The sequence below is a fragment of the Callospermophilus lateralis genome, chromosome 19, assembly GCF_048772815.1.
Source record: "Callospermophilus lateralis isolate mCalLat2 chromosome 19, mCalLat2.hap1, whole genome shotgun sequence".
Classification (NCBI taxonomy): Eukaryota; Metazoa; Chordata; class Mammalia; order Rodentia; family Sciuridae; genus Callospermophilus; species Callospermophilus lateralis.
Window position 1 is genome coordinate 320,991 of NC_135323.1, and position 25,470 is coordinate 346,460.

Consider the following 25,470-nt stretch of genomic DNA (forward strand, 5'->3'; position numbering starts at 1 on the left):
TCAGGTGCCTCGTCCACATTTTGCGAGAGACAACGGTAAAGTACTCCAAAATCCGATCTTTCCACGGTCAGTGTCAGCTTGACCTGTGTCGACATGAGGTTCGCTACGGCTGTTTAAGGGAAGACGAATGCTTTTATGCCCACAGTCTTGTGGAACTGAAGGTCTGGATCATGCAGAATGAAACAGGTGGGTCTGTGTGCCTGAGGACTGTCCCCAAGAGCACAGTGGGTGGTGGGACGTGTCGGCAGCCTGAGGTCTGTCTCACCCCCACCCGCGGGTGCTCCCCTGGTGTGGTCTGGGGGGCTGTCTATTCTGGGGGTGGGCTCCTGTCGCATGGATTTGGGAGGAGGATCCCTCAGGTGCACCTGGAGCTGAATTTGTAAATTCCATCTTGAGGAGGAAGAATGTGCTTGTTCCTCTTGGTGACAGACCAGGCTGGCTGAGGCAGTGGTGGGTTGAGGGCTCTCTAGGTCTGACTGGCCGCACTGGTGCTCGGCTGCTGCTTAGGATTCAAGGAAGGCCCGTCCCTTTCTCAGGTATCTCTCATGATGCTATTGCTCAGGAGTCTAAGCGGTATTGGCGACATCTGGAAGCAAGTGTGCCTGGCGCCCAGGTATGTCCTCGGTGTCCTTTCCAGAGGTGCTGCTGTCTCTCTAGAATAGCCTCCTGGACGTTGGTTGAGGGAGGGTGCCGATGGCATGTACTGTCCAGTTATTTAATGTTCATTCTGTTGAGGAATTCTTTTAAAAATTAAAAAACAATTTGCATTTTAGTTAATCATGAAAAAAAATCATGCCTGCCCATAATACCTGCCCACAGTGTGGGCTACTGTTTTCTCATTTAGTTTAATTGGTGAAACAGTTGGGGTCTCAGGCTTTGGGGATTCTTGGAATGAAGGAGGTGGGTTTTATTTGTAGTTTTGCAGACCACCTGGCATAACTTGTTTACCCACTGTCTCCCCATTTAAAAATACTTATTGTGCCTGAAAACTGAAAAATAAATATTAAAAAATTCTCTCTCTCTCTCTCTCTCTCTCTGTCTTAAAAAAAAAAAAGTTTAAAAAAAAAGTTAGAAAAAAAAGAAACAAAAACAATTCCAGGCATTTGACTCAAAGCTGGCATTTGTAGATCGAGGCTTGGAATCTGTAATCTGCTACTATCACGTTCTCTTACATATGGGAGAAAAATTGGAGATTATTTTGGCGGCGGGTGGGGGGGGTGGCTGGGGATTGAACCCAGGGGCACTCGACCACTGAGCCACATCCCCAGCCCATTTTGTATTTTATTTAGAGACAGGGTCTCACTGAGTTGCTTGGTACCTCCATTTTGCTGAGGCTGGCTTTGAACTTGCGATCCTCCTGCCTCAGCCTCCCGAGCCACTGGGATTACAGGCGTGTGCCACTATGTCTGGCTGAATTGGAGATTTGAATTAATAGAGCATATTGATAATGGTCAAGACATCAAGCCAGATAAAATAAAATTTTGAATACTATTATGAAAAAGATGTATGATGATTTGATAATTTGTTCTCAGAAAACTGATTTTTTTTTTTTCAAATAATCTTTTTGTTGTTTAAGGTATTTGGCAATCAGATAATGCCTGGATCTCTTAATATGAGTATAAAATTTGTGTGTGCTCAGTGTCTGAGAAATGGTCAAGTCATTGAACCAGACAAAAACCGAAAATATTGTAGTGCAAAAGCCAGGCACTCGTAAGTATCGTGTGTGTGTGCGTGTGGAGGTGTGTGCCCTTGTGGTCACTGTCCCATGGGTATAAAATCTTTCACATGAGAAGAAAGATCAAAAAAAAATGAGCACTTTGAAGAAAGGAGTGTTTAACTATTTACAAAAGGGGAAGAGACCTTTAGCATCTAAGAGTCCAGATGTCGTGCTTGTCCTGTACTCGATCAGTGGTTTGCTGGGGAGAAGGGAGCATCTCCGGTCCCGCAGGGGCACACTCTGCCTGTCTGTACGTGGTGCCGTTGCCAGTCTGTGTTTTTCTGAACTCCATGTTTCTTAGGTGGACCAAGGAGCGCCGGGCCATGAGAGTGATGTCTTTTGAACGTAAGAAGTGGATGAACATCCGTCCTCTCCCCACAAAGAAACAAATGCCTTTACAGTTTGATGTACATACGTAATTTTTAAGCCACTTTTTAAAAATTAGGCATTTCAAATCATTAGAAAGTAGTGATTCAGATTGGAACTCAAGCCCTTTAAACAATGCTCATCAGTAGTGATGACACTTAGCTGGGTCCTCTTTTGTTTTCCTTCCCCTTTAATATGTGTGTGATTCTGTAATGATTTTCATAATGACTAGAATTTTAGATACTGCAATTGAGAAAAAGGTCATAAGCATAATTTAACTTATTTTTCAAAGGAATTACTTTGGGGATGGAATGAGAAAATTCCATTTAGTTTTGGTTCCTGGCATTTGATACCAAACCCAGGACCTCCTGTGTGATTGTGAATGCTATTGATGAGTTTGTTTTTATTGTACTTTGTTTGTTTCACCGAAGGAAGGGATATAAGCTTAAAAATACTCAGCCTGTAGGACCTTTGAAGGTAGCCCAGAGGAACGCGTTCGGGGCCAGAGGAGCCGTTCCTCAGCACCCTTGGGTCGGAGCCGGCAGGCCGGTTCTGGCTGGGCCAGAGCTTCCCTTGGCACACTGTAGGGATCCCATGGCCTTGGTCACGGCCGTCCACGCAGACCACTTGCCTTGTCTCTGCACTTTCCTCTTTGTAAGAGAGGGATCTGGAGAGTCCGGAGCTGTTTCACCGTGTGACCTAGGGACAGAGGAAGGTGGGGCATTGACAGGAGGTGAAGTGTCTGCCCCATGAGAGAACATGGGGGAACCTTCTGCTGAGGGAAGTGGGGCAGATGGACGCCAACGAACCGTCTTCTGAATTGCAGGAAGAGTCGAGGAAGAAGCCCGTAGATCTCCATGGCCTACAACACCTTCCAGTTTTGTGAAACTTACATCAGTGACAAGCTCAGTGCTTGCGGGGGTGGTTGGCGTGTCTGGTTTGAGGCTCAGACTTAATTGCTTTCACAGGAGGGCACCAGGGTTTATTGGAGCCACATCTTGGGCCCTAAGATAATGTAGGAAAGGCACGTGTCTAGGACTTGGTGACGCTGAGGACATCTGAGAACATTCTAGTTCATGAGCCAGCTCCTGGGACGGTCGCTTCTTCTCTTGCCCGTGGTCTGCTGCTGTGCTACCTGACGGGACTTGTTCCCTTTACCTTTCTCACCATACGAGGTTTTGCTAGGGGCCCTTTTTCTGAAAGAAGAAATAATGCCCTGTGCATGTGCACGTGTAGGGAGAGTGGTGAGGTGGAAAGGGCTGGCGGCAGGCCCTTCAGCCGCAGGGTGTCCCTCTGTGAGTGGGAGCACCTAGGTCACAGGGAAGATGCAGTGGGTGGCCTCTCCTGGAGGCTTTTCTTCTCCTGGCTCCTCCTCGCTGAGCTTTGAAGAGGACGGTAAATGTCTCTAGCTTTGCATTCCGAGCGACCTATTGGGATTGCACTGGGAGAGAGTGTGCTGAAGTGATTGCTGGGACCCGCTAGCTGCCGGTCCTAGGGAGGAGCAGTGTTGAGGGCTCCCTGCTTTCAGGATGTTTCAAAAGCAATTTTTAATGCCCCAGGAGCTGAGTACATGGGGAGACACAGCAAGACTTGCTGCTAATCAGCTGTACTAGAGGTAGGCTGTATCTGGACAAGTTGGCTGCTGATACTTAAGAAGGGACTCTTGGCGACCGAGGTTTTGCTTGTCTCTGGAAGGTCAAGATTCTTAGGAAAGTCCATGTTCTGCTGATCACTATAACTTTATTTTCCTACTAGTATCACCCTGTGTTCTTTGTTAAATAAAAATGCACATAGCCAGAGGAGGTGCTGTGTGAGAGCCCTGGAACTCCCTGGCCTGGTTGGTTCACCCATTGCCTTCAGATGAGGTGTATCTAGTGAATCGTGGCCAGTGTTAGCTACCAGCACTGGTTATCCGTGAGTCAAGTTTCTGAAGTGTCCCTGGCCCTCGTGAGGGGAAGCAGGCTACAGTCCCTTTCCTGGTCTCAAGGCTGAGCTGTAGGTGGCCTGATGCAACCCGGGGAAAGGAGGAGCCATCAGAGAGGGCCCGAGGTTTTCATGGGATTAAATATTCTGAGTCTGTTGACATTTTCTTGTAAGAAAATGTTTTGTACTATAATTCTATACTTCATTTTCTTCCGGGAATTTCCTTTTTGAAAAAATTTGACATAGAAATATTTACCATTAATGTCATCTCAAATATTTTGGGCTTATCATCAATTTGCATAGAACCAAATTAATTTTTAAATTTTATTGTGAAGCATTAGCACCAATAATAAGACTTATTTTGCTTAAGTTAAAAATTAGTTTTACCAAGTGAGCTCTGACTGACAGCCTGTTTATATGTCGATTTTTCACACAGCTGTGCAACCATATTGCTTCTGGAAAAAAATGCCAGTACGTTGGGAACTGCTCCTTTGCTCACAGTCCTGAGGAGCGAGAGGTGTGGACGTACATGAAGGAGAACGGGAGTAAGTGGGTGTTCTCACTGCGTCCTTGACCTCTGCACTCTAGCTCACCCACAAATGCCTTTTTTTTTTTTTTTTTTTTTTTTTAATAAAAACACCAGCAGAAAGCAGTTTGCATTCTAAAGAGTTTTACCCTGGTGGTGATAGTGACAGTGACCTCAGCCTCAGGGGAGCAGAGTCTGAGTGCCAGCATGCTCGGTTAGGTCAGGTTTGGATGTGAATATGGGGGTCTGCATCGTTTCATCTAAGAAATGTGCTCCCCAGAAGTGGTCTAGGGAAGCTGGGTCCTTCCGTAGCTTCTTAAACCAGGTGGTCTGCTCTTGGGCAACCGTCGCCCTCCCTCCGGAGCAGCCAGGCAGACAGGAGGGCTCCACAGGAAGTCTTTATTGGTAGAGCAAGGCCAGATTCAAGACCCAAAGAGAAAGCTTTTACCTTGGTCAGATTTTAAGTTCATTTTGGAGCCTTTGAGAGGAGCCACAGACCACCTTTTCCTTCTGACCATAAACTGTCTTACTACAGGGAACATTGTTCTTTAATCTTAAATAAACCGATAGAATACACTGACCACAATCTCTGGATGACAAGAATTAATTGGATTTAAGGCTGCCACCTGCTGGGTGTCTTGCTTAGAGTAAGGACACACAGTCAGCCTTCCTAAGATCTTGCAGTGACTCTTGCTGCCGCTGCTCCTGAGAAGTTTCTCTAGTTTCTCTCTCCTCTTTCCTGATGATCCAGGATTAGAAACCCTCAAGTAGACAGGAAGCCACGTGCAGATGAGATGCTCAGAAAACCAGAGTGTTTAACACAGTGTCTCTGTAGGAGGACACATCTGGCCAGTCAGGTTCCCTCCTTCTGGGGACAGGTGGCAGTGTCTGGAGACATTTTCATAGTGATAACGGAGGGGAATGTGCTACTGGCTTCTGGTGATTGGGCAGGGTCCAGCATCCCATAATGCACAGGACAGCTGCCAGCAGCAAAGGGTTCTCCAGGCAGCGTGTCAGCAGTGGCGCGGCTGAGAAAGCCTGGTTTTAGCACTTGGCGGTGACGCCCACTACTACCTGTTCTTGCCACAGGATGCAGCTGGCAGCCACTGCCCAGGACCTGGTCACAGTGGTATTGTTGCAACTTGCTCCCCAGCATGTCAGTCCTCTTGACCTGCGGCTTGACTGACGGGCTCCCATCAGGGATGGGGTCCTGGTCAGTGAAAAGTGGGGAGTGTTTTAGCTCTGAGCCCCCGAGCCATGTTGGTGGCCTGACGTGGTTACGGCACTGAGTGTGTAATGCCGGGTGGTGGTAAGCAGTGCCAAGGCTTTCTTGGCAGTACCTTCATGATGGTGTCAGTTTTAAACACTCCCAGAGTGTCTTGCAAATGCAGGAAACAGTGAATTAATATTGCAAACTAATGTTTGTGGTCTAATTGTCCTGAAATTGATTCTTACGCATGAGAATTTATTTGCTGCTCAGACTGGACCGTCTCCCTTATCTAATACCGCCAGTCGCCTTCGGCCCTCTCGCCTTTGTTTTGAAAACCTGCTGACTGACATAGAAAATGTGCATGATAACGCATGGGTTCAAATGGCTTTCCCTTGTTGCTGCTGAAATAATTCATCTTTCTTTAGTACAAGATATGGAGCAGTTTTATGAACTCTGGCTAAAGAGTCAAAAAAATGAAAAAAGTGATGATGTAGCCAGTCAGTCAAACAAGGAAAATGGAAAACAGATTCACATGCCGACAGATTATGCTGAGGTCACCGTAAGTACCGAGGGTCATTTCAGCCAGCTCTGCCAGGCAGTGGTTGAGAGGAGTTTTTTTTCTTTCCCACCTTTTCCAAAACCCGACTCCATTTCCTGCTGCCTGCCCTGCTCTGGGGCCATCTTCTCTCCTCAGGAGTTTCCTGCCATTAGCTTAAGTCTCCTTGGGCTAGAACTTCCTTGTCTCAGTCCTTTTTCCTAATTGTGCGTCCAAGGCCTGTTCTTCTCCTGGCCAGCCAGGGACCCTGAGCAGATCAATGACCTCTCTCTCGGGGGTCTTTGTGATTCTTACTGAATTGTGATGAGCACGGAGGCTGATCCCAGGGGGAGGCCACAGAAGGTGCTCAGGGACTGTGGATGGCCTCATTCTGTCCTGATCCCTGCAGTCTGGCCCCTCTGCATCTGTATGGAGACACCTGAATCACTGATGGTCTGTTTCTGTTTTGGTTTTCTTTTCTTTCTTTCTTTTTTTTTTTTTTTTTTGTTATTCTTTTAAAGTCTGCATGACAGTAGACTGTATATTGACATTTTATATTACACCGAGTGTGACTTCTCCTTCTGGTGGCTGTACATGACGTGGAGTTACACTGGTCACGAAGTCATGTATGAACAGAGGAAAGTGACGAACGGTTCATTCCACTGTTGTTCCCATCCCTCCCCACCACTTCCCCCTGTCCTCTGTTTTGGTTTTCTTTTAAAATTTTCAAAAAGGTAAAGTAGCTCCCATAATGAATGGCTTGAACCCACCATGCCAGGTCCACCAGGGTTAACACTTATGTTTGCTTCTGCAAAATAAATAGTGCTGCAGATCAAGTTGGAAGTCCATTTGGTCCCCTTCCCAGAGGGACCAGATGCTGTGTTTCTAGGCCGTGTTCACCTCTCGTTGATACATTTCTACCTGTTGTGTAGCACATTCCTGCCTGTGTTCTGCCTGCTCCTTGTTGGGCCCTGGGCACCTCTCCATACTGGTGCAGTCAGGTCCACGTGCCCGGCCCACTGCAGGCCTCGCATTTGGCCTGGTCTGGCATGTCTCTGCCAGGACACTTGGGAAATGACTAACCCCAACCCCTAGAGTTTGCACCTGTTGTAGCTTTTAAATTCCATTTGACAGTTCCCCCGGGGAGATCTGTTTGTACTTTCCTGGCTCCTGGCACAAACCTGACCCGTAATCATGGCTGTAGCCCTTCCAGAGTTGGTGTGCTCTGTCTCTCACATCCGCCCATCTTCCCCCGTGGTGCGGACTCCTCCCAGAACCCTTATTTGAACCTTCCTCTTGTCCTCCTGACAAACATCCGAGTTTGTTCAGCTTCTTGCTGGAGGCTTCCTGGGTGCCTAGCAGGAGTGGACGCCGCCCCTGCTCTCTGTGTGCTGGCTTGCATCCTCCTGCTGCGGTCTCTTCCTTGTTCCCGTTTCTGACTCTTGACTTTTGTGTTCTTACCCTGTTCCCTTAGAGTGGACCTGGGACTTAGATCAGGTGGCTTCGGGACCTCCCGGTTTCCCCGAGCAGTTTCAGGACACAGATAGCATCCCTGATGGCCACCTGTCTTTGCCACCCACTAGGTGGACTTTCACTGCTGGATGTGCGGGAAGAACTGTAACAGTGAGAAGCAGTGGCAGGGCCACATCTCTTCAGAGAAGCACAAAGAGAAGGTGTTCCACACTGAGGATGACCAGTACTGCTGGCAGCACCGCTTCCCCACAGGGTGTTTTAGTATCTGTGAGAGGTATGTAGGTCTGGACAGTTTTCCCTGTGGACGCTGCTGACCTCCTGCAACCTCATGGAGATTATCAGGGGACAGAGGGTCTGGTATGGCAGGTACCTCGCGCCTGCTGAGGATGTGTGCTACCAGCGAGCTACCCCAGACCCAGTTAGGAAGCTTAAGCCTAGGAAAATGAATCTTATGGGCATGTTCTCTGTAGAGAAATTAGTACTTTAAACTATTTAGTTGTATTCAGTGAAAAGTACAGATGGGGGCTGGGGGTGGAGCTCGCGTACAGGAGGCCCTGGCTTCCTGGCCAGTGGTAAGGTGCATACTTAGCAGGCCCACACCCTGGGCTCAACACCCAGCACCAGAATAAGTAAATAAAGATTCCTGAGAGTTACATGCAGTTCATAAAGCTAGTGAAGTTTCTATCTCCATGAATGTGGCCTGGCTTTCCTACATGCCTGTGAGCCTTACCGAGCTGCCTCGTCCTCCCAGGTATATGAATGGCACCTGCACAGAAGGCGGCAGCTGTAAATTTGCTCATGGACATGCTGAACTTCAAGAGTGGGAAGAGAGAAGAAGCGCCCTCCAGATGAAGCTCAACAAAGCAAGAAAAGATCACTTAATTGCCCCAAATGATAATGACTTTGGAAAATATAGTTTTTTGTTTAAAGATTTAAACTAATATGCTGGCTTTTATGTAACCTAATCAGAGCATTGACCAGAAAAATTGAAAGTGTTCTGAGGCACGTAGCAGAGGAGCTGCAGATTTTCTGCTTGTATTGGCGTGTATCGTTCCTCCTGAGCAGCAACCCACAGTAGGTAGGAAAACGGGCTGTTTAACAGGTCCGGCCAGGCTCTCACGGAACCATGGCATCAAATGGCGAAGTGACTGCTACCCGGGTGCCCTCTGTTGAACAGACTTTTGGATGAAGTGTGTTGGGAAGAGGATAAGATTATGTCTAGGACGATTCTTTGAGTTGGTCCTGCAGATAAGAACCGTGACGGTAAGAGAATAAACACTGGTACTGGGATCAGAATTCATGATGAATGAAGTTCTTTACATGTTTTAGCGGAATGAATTTGTTTAATATAATAAAGTTTGCTACTTATCTGTATGTAGGTTGCTAAAAAGGATTTTCTTAACTCAGATTTTAAGCCAAATAACCATTTAACACTAGTATATGTTAAATGGGGTATTTTTCTGTATTTGTATGTTTCATTATAATAAGGGAAGTGAGGATAATGTGCATCAAGACTATTTTGAAAAATAATCAGTTGAATCAAATTTTATTTCTTGGTCTTTTGCTGTTTAAATGATGATTTTGAAAGACTAAACTTGTACTGTTGGTATCGTGTAGTGTATGGACCAATATTGCCTGTAATAAAAAATTTTATATATAGATGACCTTTTTTTTTTTTTTTTGGTGTGGTTCTTTCCCCACAAAGAATTGTTGAAACTGGGTATCAAAATCACAAGTTGATTTAAAAAAGATATTTTGATTTAAGCAGTGAGTGACAGATTGCCACTTGGAGGCAGCTTTTCACATAGACCCTCTGCTCCGAGTCGGGCTGTAGCTTCTGGAGTGACCCTGGGGGGCTGTGCTGTTTGTTCAGGGGAGTTACTTAGCATGGAGCACGTGACCAGCTGGTGGGACGCGGGCTGTGGGAGTCCAGAGCACCCTTGACAGGCCCTGGCATTGCTGAAAGGGACCACCGAGGGCTTGGCACAGTGGGCTGCCAGGGAACAGAAACAACTGCACTGGCCTAACGGGGAGCAGGACAGCGGGCCAGGGAGAAGGGCGGGGCCGGGAGCAGGCGGCCACTGGAAGGGGCACCTGAGGACATGAGAGACAGGGTCTGTGGTGGACGAACCCTTGAACCCCTCAGGCAGAACGACTTCCTCATGGCAACCCTGAAGGTGGGCTGGTGGGAAACGGAAGAGAGGCTTGGGCCCGCTTCCAGGGGATGAGCAGGAGGGTGGAAGTAGGGCACTGGGCAAAACCAACAGTTCAGAGTAGGAGGAGTCCCGGCCTCCCGGAAGGTGTCTGGAGGGCCTCTGCTTTCCCTGTGTGGGAAGGCCCTGGAGACCAGTTCTGGCTTTATCTATTTACTTATTTAAAATTTTTCTTTATTTTTTTATGTGGTGCTGAGGATTGAACCCAAGGCCTCCCGTGTGAGGGGCAAGCGCTCTGCCCCTGAGCTACAACTCCAGCCCCTATTTATTCATTTTTTAATTGTAGATGGACACAGTACCTTGATTTATTTTCATGTGGTGCTGAGGATAGAGCCCAGTGCCTCATGTGGGAGGCAAGCGCTCTACCACTGAGCCCCAGCCCCAGCCCGAGTCTGGATTTTTACTTCTTATGCACATATGTACATATTTTTGTGGTGCTGGGACGGAACCCAGGGCCTGGTGCAGGCTAGGCAAGCGCTCTACCACTGAGCTACACCCCAGCCTGTTTTTTTTAAGAGATGGTCTCACGATGTTGTCAAGGCTGGCCTCAAACTCTCAGGCTCAAGCCATCCTGCCTTGACCTTCTGAGTAACTGGTCCTCTCCGTGGGCACCACTGTTATGTCACAAGTGCTTTAGAAGCCATCTTACCTACCAAATCCATAATCTGTTAGGGGTGATATTTCCTACAGAACAGAGTGCTAATCGTGATTCTGCTCAGTCTCCCTAGTCTGATGGCCTTCAATGCATTTTTTTTCCTTTATGCTTTCTCCCAAACTCCTTTTGGCCTTTTTAATAATAGTAACAATAGTAATAATAATAAATGTATAAAACAGAGAATAGGAGATCTTAAAAGGTTGCCTCCTGTGCTGTTTCAGTTGAAAGATGAGAACATCAGTCGCTCTAACCTTTGGAATCCACAGAACTTATCTGAAGTCCTACAGGTGGTGGAGACTTTTCCTCCCCTACTCCCCTGGTCGGTCTGTGCCCAGCTCTCCACCTTCTCAGCAGTTCTCTGTGCTCGGAACTATTCTTTCATGAATTCCACTTCTGCCTAAATCAGCCAGCTTCATGCTCTGGTTTGCAGCGAAGATCACTGCTGCCACAGCCTTGGTCTCAGCATCAGGAAGTCAAGGTCGATCATTCTGTGGGGGTCTCACCCCATCCTCCAAGTGTATGGCTCATCGTGCAAAGAAGGTGGCCCGAGGAGAACAAAGGAAAAGGAAAAGTGTGAGAGCCGAACTTCCCACTCCAGAATGATATCGGGTCAGTGATAATGTGTCTACCTGGACATGCTATCTCCATGGGGGTGTGTTGTAACAGCAGATCATTCTTTCTTGGAGGGCACTGGGTATTGAACTTGGGGCCCACTCGGCCACTGAGCCACATCCCCAGCCCTATTTTGTGTTTTATTTAGAGTCAGGGTCTCACTGAGTTGCTTAGTACCTCGCTTTTTGCTGAGGCTGGCTTTGAACTCAGGATCCTCTTGTCTCAGCCTCCCAAATTACAGGCATTCTCCACTATACCCAGCTCAAATCATTCTTAAGATAAAACAAACTTCACCATTTTTTAAGTATACAATTTAGAGATTTAATTTAAAAGTATATTCATGGGCTGAGGTTGTGGCTCAGTTGTAGAGCCCTTGCCTAGCATGTGTGAGACACTGGGTTCGAGTCTCAGCACTGCATATACATAAATAAAATAAAAATCCATTGACAACTAAAAAATATTTTAAAAAAGTATATTCATGGTTCCTTGTCCCTCCCCTGCAAAAAAGTATATTCATGATTTGGGGGTGTTGCTCGGTGGTAGGGTGGTAGAGCACGTGCCTAGCACGTGTGAGGCACTTGGCACCACATAAAAAAATAAAGTTTTGGGATTCCACCTTTTGGGTCCCCTTCTTCCTCCAGGAGAAGTCTTTTCTGCTGTCCTTTAATAAACTTCTAATTTCTACTCTGACCTGGCCTCGGCGTGTGCTCTCTGGTGTTATTCTTCAACATCGGGGAAGCAAGGACTCGTCACCGGTCAACAGCGGTTTCATATTGGAGGTCCCACAGAGATTCTACACCGAGGTAAGTGCACGCACCCCATGTCTGTTTGAGGTGCATCTTTCTCTCTCTTTCTCTCTGGAGGGTAAGGTGGGCACCCGACAGCTACTTAAACGCAATTAGTGCAGCCGCCACTCTTCAAGACTCGGGTGAGAGGTTTCCCGGCCTAGGCAGCTCTTAATCACCTGTTCAATACAGAGCAGGCATGTTGGGTTCTGCCAAAGCTGCTTCCAACTTTTCTGTCTGGGCCCGGAGAGCAATTGGCGTGAGTACACAGTGTCCCGAATCCCGGTCTGCCTCGGATGCGTGGAGGTGGAGGAAGGAGTTTGGAACAACTGCAGAATTCCGGTCTGGGCTACTCTCCGATGATTCCTAAGGTTCCTTTCTCTTGAGCCTCCTCCCGACAGCCCTCAGGGGTATCTAGGGTGATCAGTAGATGAATGGCACTGAGGGAAAGCCCCAATCACATTTGCCTCCGTATGGGCCATGCAACACTCCCAACCTCGCATCCATTCCTCCTGGATGCTCCCCTTCCTTCGCAGGTCAGAAATGTTATCATGGACCACTCGATAGACCCGATTTTTAAAGGGGGACTCCAAACTGCTTGCCCCACACCGTCCCTTTTCAGCCTGGAGAAGCCAGAAAGATCTTCTTCGCCCCCCCTTCCTTACAGCAGTAAGGAGTTCCCAAATTAGAGGGGGGAATGAAGCCAGATTTAAAGTTTGGTAGTTGGTGTAGTTAGGTAAATCGGGTCTAATATTGAGTGAAATCTAAGAATGAGCCCAGGAAACAGCCCCAACAGATTCGGAGATAGCCCATCCCAGAGAAGTGATAATCCCATCCCAAAAGGTGATAATTAAGCCCACCTGTGTCCCACCCTTCGGGCCTCCAACCTACATTCCATCACCAAAACTATAAAAAGGGGAAACAACCGCACTTCCACGGATTCCACCTTTTGGGTCCCCTTCTTCCTCCAGGAGAATCTTTTCTGCTGTCCTTTAATAAACTTCTAATTTCTACTCTGAAAAAAAAAAAAAAAATAAAGTTTTTAAAAGAAGTATATTTGTAATGTCATGCTAAAATCACCATAACCTATTTTAGAATGTTTTCATTGCCTCCCACCCTCCCACCCCACCCCATCTCAGGCTGTGGCAGCCACTGACTTGCTTTCTGTCTCTGGAGTCTCCTGCATATTTCACATAAATGGAGTCAAATGTGTTCTTTCACGACTGGCTTCTACCATTTAGCACATTTTCAAGGTTCACTGTTTCTTCGTATGTATGAGTACATCATTTCATGGTTAAAAAACCACTCCACTGTATATGGATAGACCACATTTTGTTGATCTATTCATTAGCCGGAGGTGTGAACTGTTTCCACTTTTTGGATATTGTGAATATTCACAATGTTGTGCAAGTTCTTGTGTCCCCATAGAATTTTGTAAGCTGAGCTGGGTATGGTGGCAGATTCCTGTAATTCCAGGTACTTGAGAGGCTGAGGCAGAAGGACTACAAATTCAATGCCAGACTGGACACTTGGTGAGACCCTGTCTCAAAAATAAGAGGGCTGGAGACGTAGCTTATTGGCATAGCGCTTGCCTGGCAGGCATCAGGCCCTGGATTCAGTCCCCAGGGGGAAAAAAGTCTATTGTCTGTAATGAAGAGAGGCTGCAGGGGAATCCTCCCCCTCTGCCTGCTATTCCCCCAGGGTCTGAGGTGTCCTGGGTAGGCAGGCTGCACTCCATCACCTCATCTTTCCTGGGGCCACCTACCCTACCTGGGCTTTTTGAATAGAGTCTCTGATGTTGTGACTAAGTTTCAGGGAGCTGCCTCAATGAAAAACTGAAGGAAGGCCCATTTCCTGGGCAGCTGGTGTACCCTGCAAACTTGAGCTGTCTGAGGAGATTAGAATCCAGGCTTCTTAGGAGTATTTGTTGCAAGGAACAAATGCAAATCTATAGAAAGCCCATTCTGGGATCATGATACAAAGTCTCCGTGAAACAGATCAGGACCCAGGCAGAGGGCTGGGCTTCCCTCCTACATTCCTGCTGTCCTGGACCATGTTAGGTACGCCCTGTTTTGTAAGTAAATGCTTGGAAGCTTTAAAACTGAATGGTCATTATTTCTCTCTAGTTTTTAGAAAGAATTGGTATCTACGGAAATATATTTCTCCCACCCTTTCCCAGATCCCACCAACTTGATCACTGTACAGCCAAAAAAGCTCAGATGATTGCTAATGTGGACAAGTTAGTGCCACTTGACCCCCAATGACTTATTCTGAAATTATAATTGTTTCAGAAGAACATTCTGGTTTCAGAGTAGCAGCTTAGGTTCTCAGAGAAGAGGAAAGGGCACACCCTTTTTATTAATTCAGGGTGTTTCCTGGTCCTTAAGACATTAGCCTGATTGTGTGTTCACAAGGAATTACAAATCTCATGATATAAACCATGGGCAACAAAAGCACTTTGAACCTTATCAAGGCCTGTACAAATGCCAGATGGCTTATGGAACATAGAGCAGATTCTGTTCTAGCAACCTGCAGTGAATGAGGCCCAGCAAGGAGACCATACTAGCTTTCTTTAGTAATATGCCACGTAATGCAAATCTACAGAAAGAGAAATCAAGAGAACTAGAAATGTCAAATGTGAAGATTAATGAACTCCTCCAAAAATATATTCTTTCCTCTAAAGTTTTAAAAACAAGATTATATAAGAACAATATAACAGGATATGGTTGAGTTGTAACATATGGACAAAGTTAATAAGGGCCACAAAGGAGAGAGGAGTGGCTAGAGCTATACTGGGGCAGTTTCTCTATGTTTCTGGAATTGTTAGTATAAATATGAAGTAGATACTGAAATATGTATACTGTAATACTTAGCATCTGCTAAGTATAAAATTTAAAAATTAAAAATCATTAAAGGAAGGAGTAATATGCTAGAAAATAGCTATTAAAACAGTAAAGAAGAGACAAGACAGGCAAAGAGGAAAACAAATATCAAAATAACAGGTGTAAATGAGCCATAAACACCTTGGGCCTGGAAACTGGGCCCTGGTGGTTGACCATTAAATGTCTGGTCCATCTAGCAAGAATTCATTTTACATCTCTGGAAATGGAACGGGACAAGGAGTGACAGGATTTGCACTGAGGAATACAGCTGACCTGTGAAAGGTGTGTGTGGGGGGCACACACCTTTTTTGCATAACGTCATGCTGCCTTAATTCCCTCAGATTTTCTTTGATTAGCTACTGAATAATAATATTTATTAGTTATTGATATTGGGGGCCACGTCTTGATCAGAGGCCTCTGCAGCTGCATAACCGTGTATACTTACCCCCAGCGTACTGTCCCTCCTCCTCAAGGCAAAGTTTCTTCCTGTCATTCTCAAATCATGTGTCATCCCTTTCCAACTTGAATTTCTTAATTCACAGATCTTACTTAGAAAAGATCTAATAGCTGAGTACAGTGGCACATGCCTGTAATTCCAGTTCGTCAGAGAAGGCTGAGGCAGGAGAATTGCCAAGTTCCAGGACAACCTGGGCCAAGTAAAACAAAAAGGTCTGTACATTTAGCTCAGTGCTTGCCTAGCCGGTGCAGGGCCCTGGATTCAATCCCCAGGATCGAACGTGCAGTCACTGAGCACCACAAGTGCTGAGCTAGAGAGTGGGACCACCGCTATGATCCCCAAGCCCTCAGAAGCCCGAGACCGCTGGGCTTCGCTGGCTTCCTTAAACTAGAGAGCGACCTAGGCATTGGGGGACACGGTGGGTTGCCGGAGTGGCTTCTCAGTCAGGACGACCTTTGAGTCCGACTTCTCACCTACTAGCTTTGTGACCTGGGCCCAGTGACTCTTCCCAGCTTGGGCTTTCCCATCTGGGAGTGATGCAGGGAGAACAGATCCTCCCCACGGGGCTTGGGCACGGGAGTGCATGGCGGCCAGGTGGCTGGCGGCGGGAAACGCCAGTAACCAAAGGCGTACTGCGGCCCACTAGGCCTGGCACCTCGCGTGGGCTCTCGAGAGCAGGGTTGCTCTTAGCCCCACCTCACACCGGTGCAAGTCGAGGTGCAGAGACCGCTCTCCTCTCACCCCGGAGTCCCTTCTCGCCCCTGCACGAATAAATGAAGGGCACGGAGCCTTGCAAGTTCTTAGTGAGACTAGTGGGCCCGACTGCTGGACCGTCAGGGCTCTGAAAACCCCGCGTGACCCGCGGAACTGCCTGCGGGATGACGACCGCACACGTGCCGCCAGGTCACTCCGGACCGCAGACTCCCCCGGCAGGGGGTGGAGCCAGAGACGCCAGCGGAAGGCAGCGCCCGCGCAGACTCCGTGGGCAGGGCGACGGGGTCCGTGAGATGATGACGGGGCCTTTAGCGGCGCGCGCAGACTCTGTGGGTACGAGGGGGCGTGGCCCCAGGGAGCGGGATGGCCGGGAGGAGCCCGGGTTCGCGCAGACTCGGTCAGAAGGGGGCGGAGCCGCGGGGCGGAGCGCCGCCGCGGCGCGGCTGACGTGGAGGCCCCGGGTTAGCGGGCGCGGCCGGCTGCGGGGTTGGGGAGCGGCTGGCCGGGCCGGGCCCCCGGGCCCGAGGCGGCGGCTGTGGCAGCGGTATAAAGCCGGCGACTGGGAGCATGTAATGTCGGAATGCGGAGGCCGCGGCGGCGGCAGCAGCAGCAGCGACGACGCCGAGGACGAGGGTGGCGGCGGCGGCGGCCCCGCGGGCTCCGGCTCCCCTGGCCCGGCCCCGGCCGGAGCGTCCTCGGCGGGCCGGCTCCGTCGCGGGCTGCGCAGCGCCTCCCTCATGGCCCGCCAGCGGCCAGAGCTGCTCTGCGGGGCCGTGGCGCTCGGCTGCGCGCTGCTCCTCGCCCTCAAGTTCACCTGCAGGTGAGGCGGCCGGGCCCCCGGGTCCGCGGCCCAGCGCCCCTCGGCCGGGTGGGTCGGCGGTGCACGGTCGGGTCGTGGCGGCTTCATCTGGGGAAGCCGGTCCTGACCTGGCCTAGAGCCACGGGCTTGACCCTCCCAGGCCTTCGGCCTCGGGCTCCCCTCTGTCCGTGCCCGCCGTGGGGTGAGATTTCCGGGTGCTGCCTGGAGCCCCTCGGTCCCGTTCCGGTACCGCGGGAGGTGGGCCATGTTTCCGAGCTGCTCCTACTTTTAGGGTCTCTGAGGGTGCACCTGTCACTTCCGCTAGGGAGATAAGACCCTCGTTTCCCTCCTGCTGCATTTCCCCCATGCAATCAGCGGAGTGGTTCTCGGCCGTTTGCGAGCCCAGGCTCTTGGGAGTGGAGGCCCTCTCCGGTGGAAAGGGACTCGTCAGTCCCCAGTCTGCCCAGTCTCCTAAGTCAGCTGTGAAGGCAAACCCCTGCCCCTCGTAAGTGGCTCTTCCGGCGGATGGGACAGACGATGAACAAGGAAACCATTTTAAAGCGCTTCAAGAAGAGCTGTGTAGAGAACAGAGAGGAGGAGAGGGGACAGAAATGCCTGCTTCAGGAAACTGAGGCTCACAAGAGGAGGAGGAAGGCAGCGCTCGGAAGAGCTGAGGGAAGAGTGTCCAAGGTAAAGGAAACAGCAAATACCGTTTTGAGGCTGGACAAGCTTGTTGTTTTCCTAGGGTGCGGGGAGGATAGTGAGAGGGAGGAATGAAAGTTAATGTGCCTCTTCTCAGGGAAGTACAAAGATACAGAATTTATGTTTCAGTTGTGCTCTGGCCTCCCAGTTCCACAGTGTGTCTAAAACCTCTTGCTGCTGATAGTATCCTTTTGGCATTTCAGCCAAGAGGAGGATTTCAACAGCAGACTTTTTTTTTTTTTTTTTTTTTTTTTAAGTTTATATGGCCCCTGTTGCCAAGAAGATATCACAGGATTAGATATTTTAGTGGAAAAATATAACAAATTTGAATAACTGTCATAGAGCATTTGCCATGTGGCAGATATTGTACTACAATCAGGGTTTTTCCATCTCAGCACATTGCAGGCAGTTTGGGGCCAGCTTATTCTTTGTTGCAAGGGGCTGTCCTGTGCATTCAAGGTTTGTCTTTGGCCTATACCCACTAGGTGCTGGTAGCACATACCCCTAGATGTAAGAACTAAAAATGTCTCCAGACATTACTAGATGTCTCCTAGTGGACAGAAGTACCTGCTTGGTAACTAGTGTCCATATGAATGCATTTATTCATTTAACATGTAATTGAGAGCATAGCATATAGCTCATTTAAATTTTACAATCCCCAAAGATACTGTTATCTTTCCCAATTTATAGGTGAAAGAGTCAAATCATGGTCATTATAAAACCTGCCTGAAATCAACCCATCTATTAAATGACTGAACTGGATTTGAATTCTTTAGAGTCTTAACCTTGCTCTTCATCATTGTCCTCCCCCAAGGAAAATATACAAAAATATTTTACAAGGTAGAATTTTGCAAGTAGCATTTGGGTTCGTATTAGGAAGAAAGGTCCCTCTTCCAAAGGTGTGGAGTTTCTTGTGTTTTTTTGATTTTTGTTTTTTTGTACTGGGGGTTGAACTCGGGGCCACTCAACCACTCAACCACATCCCCAGCCCTATTTTTAATTTTATTTAGAGACAGGGTCTCACTGAGTTGCCTAGTGTCTCGCCATTGCTGAGGCTGACTTTGAACTAGTGATCCCCCTGCCTCATCCTCCCAAACTGATGGGATTACAGGCGTGTGTCACTGCACCTGGCTTTTTTTTTTTTTTTTTTTTTTTTTTAACTTCAGTCTGTCTAGTTGTAGAAATGATGCTTTGTGTTTGTTCTGAGACAACATGGCTTGATAAGAAAGTTCTTTTGAGATTTCAGGAAGAAGGAAGAGTATAAATCCAGTTTCTAGAGCTAACAATGAAATTCTGACCTGCGTCTGGTAATGACAGTGAGCTTGTCAATGAGTTTGTTTATTCGTCTTCTTTCTGTGCTACTGGCAAATTTGGCAATCTGTTAATAGACTCAGATTATTTTTTTTCCATCTTTTTTGATGGAATGGTGTCATGTTACTATTTTATTGCCACACAACTGACTCTAGCATTTATGTCCCCTTTTCTTATTTTAAGATCTTTAATAAGGACAGTGGCTTAAGGGAGAATAAATGGAGTCTTTTGGGATCTTTAAAATTTTTTGTTATTATTTAATTATTCCTAGTAGCTCCAGACCTGAAATAAATGACTGCTCTCTTTAGTGTCTGTTACTTAGCTGAGTTCAAACTAGACAGTGGAAGAAAAAAAAAAGTTGATTTTAGATTGAGCCACAGCTAATAATTGTGCTTCCCTGAGTATTTAATCTACCTGCGTTTCTGTGCATTAAATCTCCATGACTTTATCCTGCTTGCTTTTACCTTGATTTGGAGGGTTGTTACTTCAAAGCTGCCTCTATTCTCCTTTGAAGGAGGTGTAGGGTATAAATTCCATGTAAAAATTGGGTTTGCAGCGAGGCTTGGTGGTGCACACCTGTATCCCAGTGATTTGGGAGGATGAGGCAGGAGGATCACAAGTTCTAGGCAAGCTTGGCAATTTAGCAAGACCCTAAGCAACTTAGTGAGACCCTGTTTCAAAAAAAGGGGGTGTGTGGATGGGGGGTGTAATGCAGTGGTAAAGCACCCCTGGGTTTAATCCCCAGTTCCCACCACCCAAAAAAAATTGTATTTGCAATGGGCCTTTCTTGTTTACAACCAACTCTTCAAGTTTTTTTGCACCTGAAATATTTCAGAGCTGTGAGATATCTTTGATCTGGGTTTGTTTTTGTTGTTTTTTTTCCCCCAGAAAAGGAAACAAATTCAAGAGATAAATGGAAACTCATGAATGGTTTTTTTGTTTGTTTTTGTACTGAGGATTGAATCCAGGGGTGCTCAATCACTGAGCCACATCCCCATCCCTTTTATATATATATATATATATATATATATATATATATATATATATATATATATATATATATATAAAAATCTATTTTTAGAGACAGGTCTCACTGAGTTGCTAAGTGCCCCGCTAAATTGCTGAGGCTGGCTTTGAACTTGAATCCTCCTGTGTTAGCCTTCCAAGCCCCTGGGATTACAGGCGTGGGCCACGGCTCTCAGCTTTATGAACGTTTCTGATAGAGCAGAGGCAAGTGTTTCTCTTTCCTGGCTAGTTTGTTTCTCTCTCTCTTTCTCTTTTTGCATTACTTGATATTAAACCCAGGGCCTTGCCCATGCTAGGGAGGTGCTCTATCACTGAGCCACACGTATTGCAGCCATTTTTATTTCATTTTCAGACAGGATCTCACCAGGTTGTGCAGGGTGTCCTTGAATTCATGATCCTCCTGCCTCATCCTCCCAGGTAGCTGAGATTGCAGGCATGTACCACCACACCTGGCTAATGTGTGTTTTTTGATTGGTCTTGTATTTTATCTGGCTTGTTTACTTTAGGAACTCCTCTGAACCTGCAGAGCAAAAGTACTAACTTGTGATTCTCTTTTCTTGAGCTGTCAGATACCTATAATTTCCCACAGATTGCATTATTTCACACCTAAGATGCAATTTAAATGGTTAAAAAAATATTGCTCCAAATACCAGGATCTCTTGAGAATGTGTCAGTTTTCCCCATGCAACCTGTCCCACTTCTTTGTATGGCTGTCTTGTCACTCAGTTTTCACATTAGTTGGTACTACTCTGTCTACTACCCCATAGGTGGAGCCACTGTTTTCCTCTGTTACATCACCACATTATATTCTCTACACAGCAGTGACAATGTTGTGTATTTTATTGTTAGTTGTTTGCATGTTTTGTGACTTGCCATCTTCCTCTGCTAGAAAGTCAGCTTCCTACTATACAGCCTGCTGGCTGCTGTGGCCCAGGTACCTATGTCTGAAGGACCATGTCTGAGGTGCAATAACAGTTGCTAAATTGACATTTTAAAAATGTCACGTAAGGGACTGGAGTTGTGGCACAGCAGTAGAGCACTCGCCTAGCATAAGCGAGGCCCTGGGTTCGATCCTCAACACTATATAAAAATAAATAAATAAATTAAAGATATTGTATCCAATTATAACTAAAACATAAGTGTTAAAAAAAAAAAAGTCATGTAAGGAGACTGGGGTTGTGGCTCAGTGGTAGAGCGCTTGCCTCCCATGTGTGGGGCCTTGGGTTTGATCCTCAGTATTCCATATAAATAAACAAATAAAATAAGGTATTGTGTTCATCTATGACTAAACAATAATTTTAAAAAATGTCATGTGAGTGAATTTTTCAGATTGTGGGCATATTCTATATAGATTGAAGGCTCTATAGAGACTGCAGGTTACAATGTCATTCAAATAGGAAGTCTGCTCCTTTTAGCACTTTTGTCTATTTTGAGATTTCACATAAGTACAGTCATATTATATGTACTCTTTAGTGCCTACCTTCTTTTCACTCAGCATAATTATTTGGAGATTCATCTAAGTTATAGTATGTATGAGCATTTTTGTTTGTTTCTAATTTTGGAATAAAGTTGAAGGGTAAGAATGTGCCTTGGTTTAGCTGTTTACCTGATGAGTCACGTTGGCTTTTTTATGCTTACTGTTAGCAGTAAATACTCCTTTTTACATTTCTTTTCTCATCCTTATGCTTCTCCTTTGTCTTTGTATTTAAAATGTGTCTCCCCAGCTATCTCTCCCCCCCCCCCCTTTTCTTTTCAATGCTGGGGATTGAATCCACGGCCTTATGCCTACCAGGCAAGTGCTGTACCACTGAGCTATAGCCCAGCCCATTTTATTTTACTTTATTTATTTTGAGACAGGGTCTCACTAAGTTGCCCAGGCCAGTCTGGATCTTGGGATCCTCCTGCCTCAGCCTCTTCTGAGTAGTAAAATGTGTCTTTTTTAGATAATATATAATTTGGTCTTGCTTTATATTGTCTGGCAATCTCTTCCTTTTACTTGAATTGTTTAATCCTTTTGTATTTAACGTAATTATAATTACTGATGTGGTTTGGTTTAAGTTTTTTTTGCTACTTGTTTTCTATTTGTACCTTCTGGGTTTGGTTCCTCTCTTGGTCCTTTTTGCCTTCTTTTGGTTTCATCTAGTATTTTTTTTAGAGTTCCATTTTTATATTGTTTATTTGTTTCCTAGTTAAACTATTATAATAGTCTTATGTTAGTGCAGATATGTGGACGACTCAAAGTGTTTAGTAGGCCACTTTAACTTGGTGGGATATAGTTCCAGCCAAAACCTATTTGTCCTAATAGGAAAGCTGTGGCCGCTCTGACTTCTGACCACTTGTTCAATGTTCCTTCTTCTCCTGACTTCTCCCTGCTGGAGAAGTCATGTATTCAGAAAGCCTGTTTTCCAGTTAAGTAGATTTATTGTTTGTTACTTGTGTTTCATACCTTTTGGATTATGATGTATATGGATAAATGTGTATTATTATTACTTTTGCCCTGGGTAAGTACAGGCTGCCCTACCTAACAAACTCAGTGTTTTCTCAGATTTGAGTCACTGGTAAGCAGTGTTACTAATGGTGGCCTGTGTGCTCCCTCCCCATATTTCTGAGCTCCAGAGCTGGTGGCCCTAAAGATCAGTGGCTCCTGTGGTAAGCCAGGCTTCGAAGAGGTAGGGATGGAGTCTTTGGGGTGTGGCATCAAGACTGTAGATAATTTTGCTCTCCAATCCTCTCCTGGCCCATGCCTGGTGGGACAGAATACCAGAGAATCATTTCCAAAATGTCATTTGTCTGTATTGGCTCAGCTGGAAGGTGCTTTAGCATGGTATACTGCGTTTACTACAGGACAGTGATTGACGACTCCAATTTTTTTTTTTAATTCAAAAGGAGCCTTTCCTTTTAAGCTTCATTCTCCTTCCACACAAAGCTGTTTTAAGAAGAAGATAAATAAGCAATCTTGTTTGTGTTTACTCTTTTTTAGTCGAGCAAAAGATGTGATAATACCAGCAAAGCCTCCTGTCAGCTTTTTCTCCTCGAGGTCTCTGGTCCTTGACCTCTTCCAGGGGCAACTGGATTATGCAGAGCATGTTCGCCGGGATTCGGAGGTGGTACTTCTGTTCTTTTATGCCCCATGGTGTGGCCAGTCCATTGCTGCCAGGGCAGAAATCGAGCACGCAGCAAGCCGGCTTTCAGACCAGGTAATGCTGACATTCAGCCTCCAAAATTAATGATCATCAATCCTGTATGTAAGAGAGGGTGTCCCATGGAGACACCTTGCCCATTTGGCAGTTTTGTCAAGATGAACTCCTGGAGTGTTTGTCAATTACAAAGCCTGCTGTAAAAGAACAAAGGATTTGAGTGTGATGCTTGTAGTTGGGAGGCAAGAGTAGAGCAAATTCTGGATCTTGAGATAAGGCCAGCACTCATCCCAGGATGCCAGGCAGTGAGGTCTCAGTACTGCAGGAGAAGAGGGCTAAAAGCCTAGTTCTATGTGTGTCTTGCACAGCCATTTGATAACTGCTAGGTAGATGTTTTATGTAGGAGAGATTTATGTATAACAAGGGCTGACCTTTTATTGCATGAACCAGAACTGTATTCAACAAATGTTTAATGAATGCCAACTTTGGACCAGGTAAGAGGGTTACATAAGCAAATGAGTCCTCGGTTATATCAGTGGTTTTAAGCCCAGTGGTTTCCATTGCCTTCTAGAAAATGGGCATTTTATGTTGTCCCTTTTTCTGAAAGAAATTCATAGATGATAAAACTCCCCTACCATGTAATTTCAAAATAATCTAGTGTACTAACCAAAAATGGTGGGAAAAAAGAAAAGTAATTTACATCTAAACATGGTGTATTTCAGTATGTAAATGCTTGGGCAAAGCAGGTCCCTATACTTTTATGTAGAGCCTCTGTGAGTGTGATAGTTATAAATACAGACTGATAGAGGTGTGATGTGTTGGGGACTCTGAACATCAAAGTGCTCTTTGTCCTCGGTCTGTACAAAAGTTGTGTTCCTGAGAAATTCAGCACAACAGCCTCACTTGGAACTCACATAAATAGGAGACCTTGGAGTCATGTGTCAAAGGGAGTTAACAGTTCTGGGTTTGGACAGTAGCAAACATCAGTGCTTGGCAGGCATTTAGAAAACTATGGGATGATACGGATGACTCTTCCTAGTGCAGAGCAGTTCTGAGCATTAGAGGATGTCTGCTAAGTCCCCTACCTTACACATGTCCTGTAGCTTCCCTCAGTCACAGCAGCAAACAGAAAGCATCCCACAGATCCATGAGAGGCTGCTGCTGAGAACCACTGACCTGAGTTAACTTGTGCAGGCAGCAGAGTTGCAGAAGTTCATTTGGAACTTTCAGTTGTTGTTTTTTTTCTGGTCGTGCTGGAGATTGAACCCAAGGCCTTGTGTATGCGGCGCAAGCACTCTACCAACTGAGCTATATCCCCTGCCCCTCAGTTGGTATTTCTTAGAAACAAGTAGTGTTATAGATGTTATTCAACTGCCAGGTGAACCCTTTTAAACCATTATATCCCTGAGAGTGTACCAAGTACTACTTAAATATAATTCTCTGTTCCTTATAACACTAATTTGTACCAGTGGGGCACATTTTGTGATCTCACTGTGGGCCCATGGAATTTATTTTCTATTTTCTCCCCATCCCCTTTAAGAACTGCAAGTACTAAGCAAGCTGGCAGATAACTCCAGGAGGAAACAGGAATTCTAACGGAGCACTAGGAGGCAAACAGTGTGTAACAGAAATTAAATGACCATCTTGTCAGTGATTCCCCAGTTTCCTGAATGTAAAGAACAGCAGTCCCATTGTCCACGTGAGGAAAAGGGAAGATTGTATCTTATTTTAGATGAACTGTAGTTTAATGGTATTTTGCTCTGGAATATTTGCCCTTCTGAATGATGGTATTGGAATAATAACAGCTTCCAGTGGAGCCAAGCAGTTTGTTAAAGAGGCACAGAAACAACACAGCAGGGTTATAGTACCACCCATAGTGACTGGCTGAGCTCTTTTCAAAAAAAAATTTTTCAGCTTCTTCCACATTGAGAGTTTTTGCTCCATGTGCTCAGGAGGAAAAAAAAGGACTGGGTTTATTTTTAGAAATATGCAAAAATCTTTTGCACCATATTGCTTAGTAAAATTAGCAAAATGGTGGATTGTGCCCTACTTTTGAGTTAAAAAAAGAGGAGATGTAAACTTCAAATAAAGCCACTGTTATTTTTCTTTTTTCCTAGAAATAGAGTTCTGAAGGGTTGCCACTAGGTTTTGAGCAGTTGGTTGTTGTAATAGTAGGTATAAAAACATTCAAAGGTGGCTTTTCACTTGTAGTTTGTCTTTGTATTTTTCAACAATTTATTATGAATATTTTCAAACATATAGCAAACATGAAAGAATTTTACATGTACCCACCATCTAAATTCTGTTGATATCTATTATGTAATTACCCATCTAACCATTCCTCAAATTCAGAGGTTCTCAACTACTGGCCATATTGCCCCTGCCCTGACTCCAGGACTTTTGGCTATGTCTAGTGTTTGGTTGTCA

The 25,470-nt window shown here is 46.0% G+C and overlaps 2 protein-coding genes and 1 long non-coding RNA gene across 7 annotated transcripts in view; 2 read left to right on the forward strand and 1 right to left on the reverse strand.

Moving 5' to 3' along the window:
- The window catches only part of Zc3h7a (zinc finger CCCH-type containing 7A), a 34,717-nt gene extending 25,308 nt beyond the window's left edge, over positions 1–9,409 (forward strand). For both annotated transcript variants that reach the window (XM_077106136.1, XM_077106137.1), the window contains 8 exons: positions 5–186; positions 537–613; positions 1,577–1,710; positions 2,019–2,124; positions 4,443–4,551; positions 6,168–6,301; positions 7,861–8,024; positions 8,502–9,409. In XM_077106136.1, the coding sequence (XP_076962251.1) occupies positions 5–186; positions 537–613; positions 1,577–1,710; positions 2,019–2,124; positions 4,443–4,551; positions 6,168–6,301; positions 7,861–8,024; positions 8,502–8,691 (1,096 nt within the window). In that variant the 3' untranslated portion in view covers positions 8,692–9,409. The remainder of the gene's footprint in view (positions 1–4; positions 187–536; positions 614–1,576; positions 1,711–2,018; positions 2,125–4,442; positions 4,552–6,167; positions 6,302–7,860; positions 8,025–8,501) is intronic.
- A 115-nt stretch (positions 9,410–9,524) lies between these two features.
- Positions 9,525–16,214, reverse strand: LOC143638279 (uncharacterized). Of its 2 annotated transcripts, XR_013154578.1 has the most exons (4): positions 16,051–16,214; positions 15,343–15,544; positions 12,962–13,030; positions 9,525–12,429 (listed from the first exon to the last, which is right to left on the reverse strand). It is a non-coding gene; the product is annotated as an uncharacterized LOC143638279 (long non-coding RNA). The 2 variants fall into 2 exon arrangements; XR_013154577.1 differs by lacking the exon at positions 9,525–12,429 and having other exon boundaries at positions 12,437–13,030.
- Positions 16,215–16,531: 317 nt separating this feature from the next.
- Txndc11 (thioredoxin domain containing 11) overlaps positions 16,532–25,470 on the forward strand; it is a 63,089-nt gene continuing 54,150 nt past the window's right edge. The window contains exons 1-2 of one of the 3 annotated variants that reach the window (XM_077106154.1): positions 16,532–16,888; positions 22,887–23,103. In XM_077106154.1, coding sequence (XP_076962269.1) covers positions 16,641–16,888; positions 22,887–23,103 — 465 coding nt within the window. In that variant the 5' untranslated portion in view covers positions 16,532–16,640. Of the gene's footprint in view, positions 16,889–17,470; positions 17,558–22,886; positions 23,104–25,470 lie in introns of those variants that run through there. The other 2 variants (XM_077106156.1, XM_077106155.1) reach the window with 2 other exon arrangements.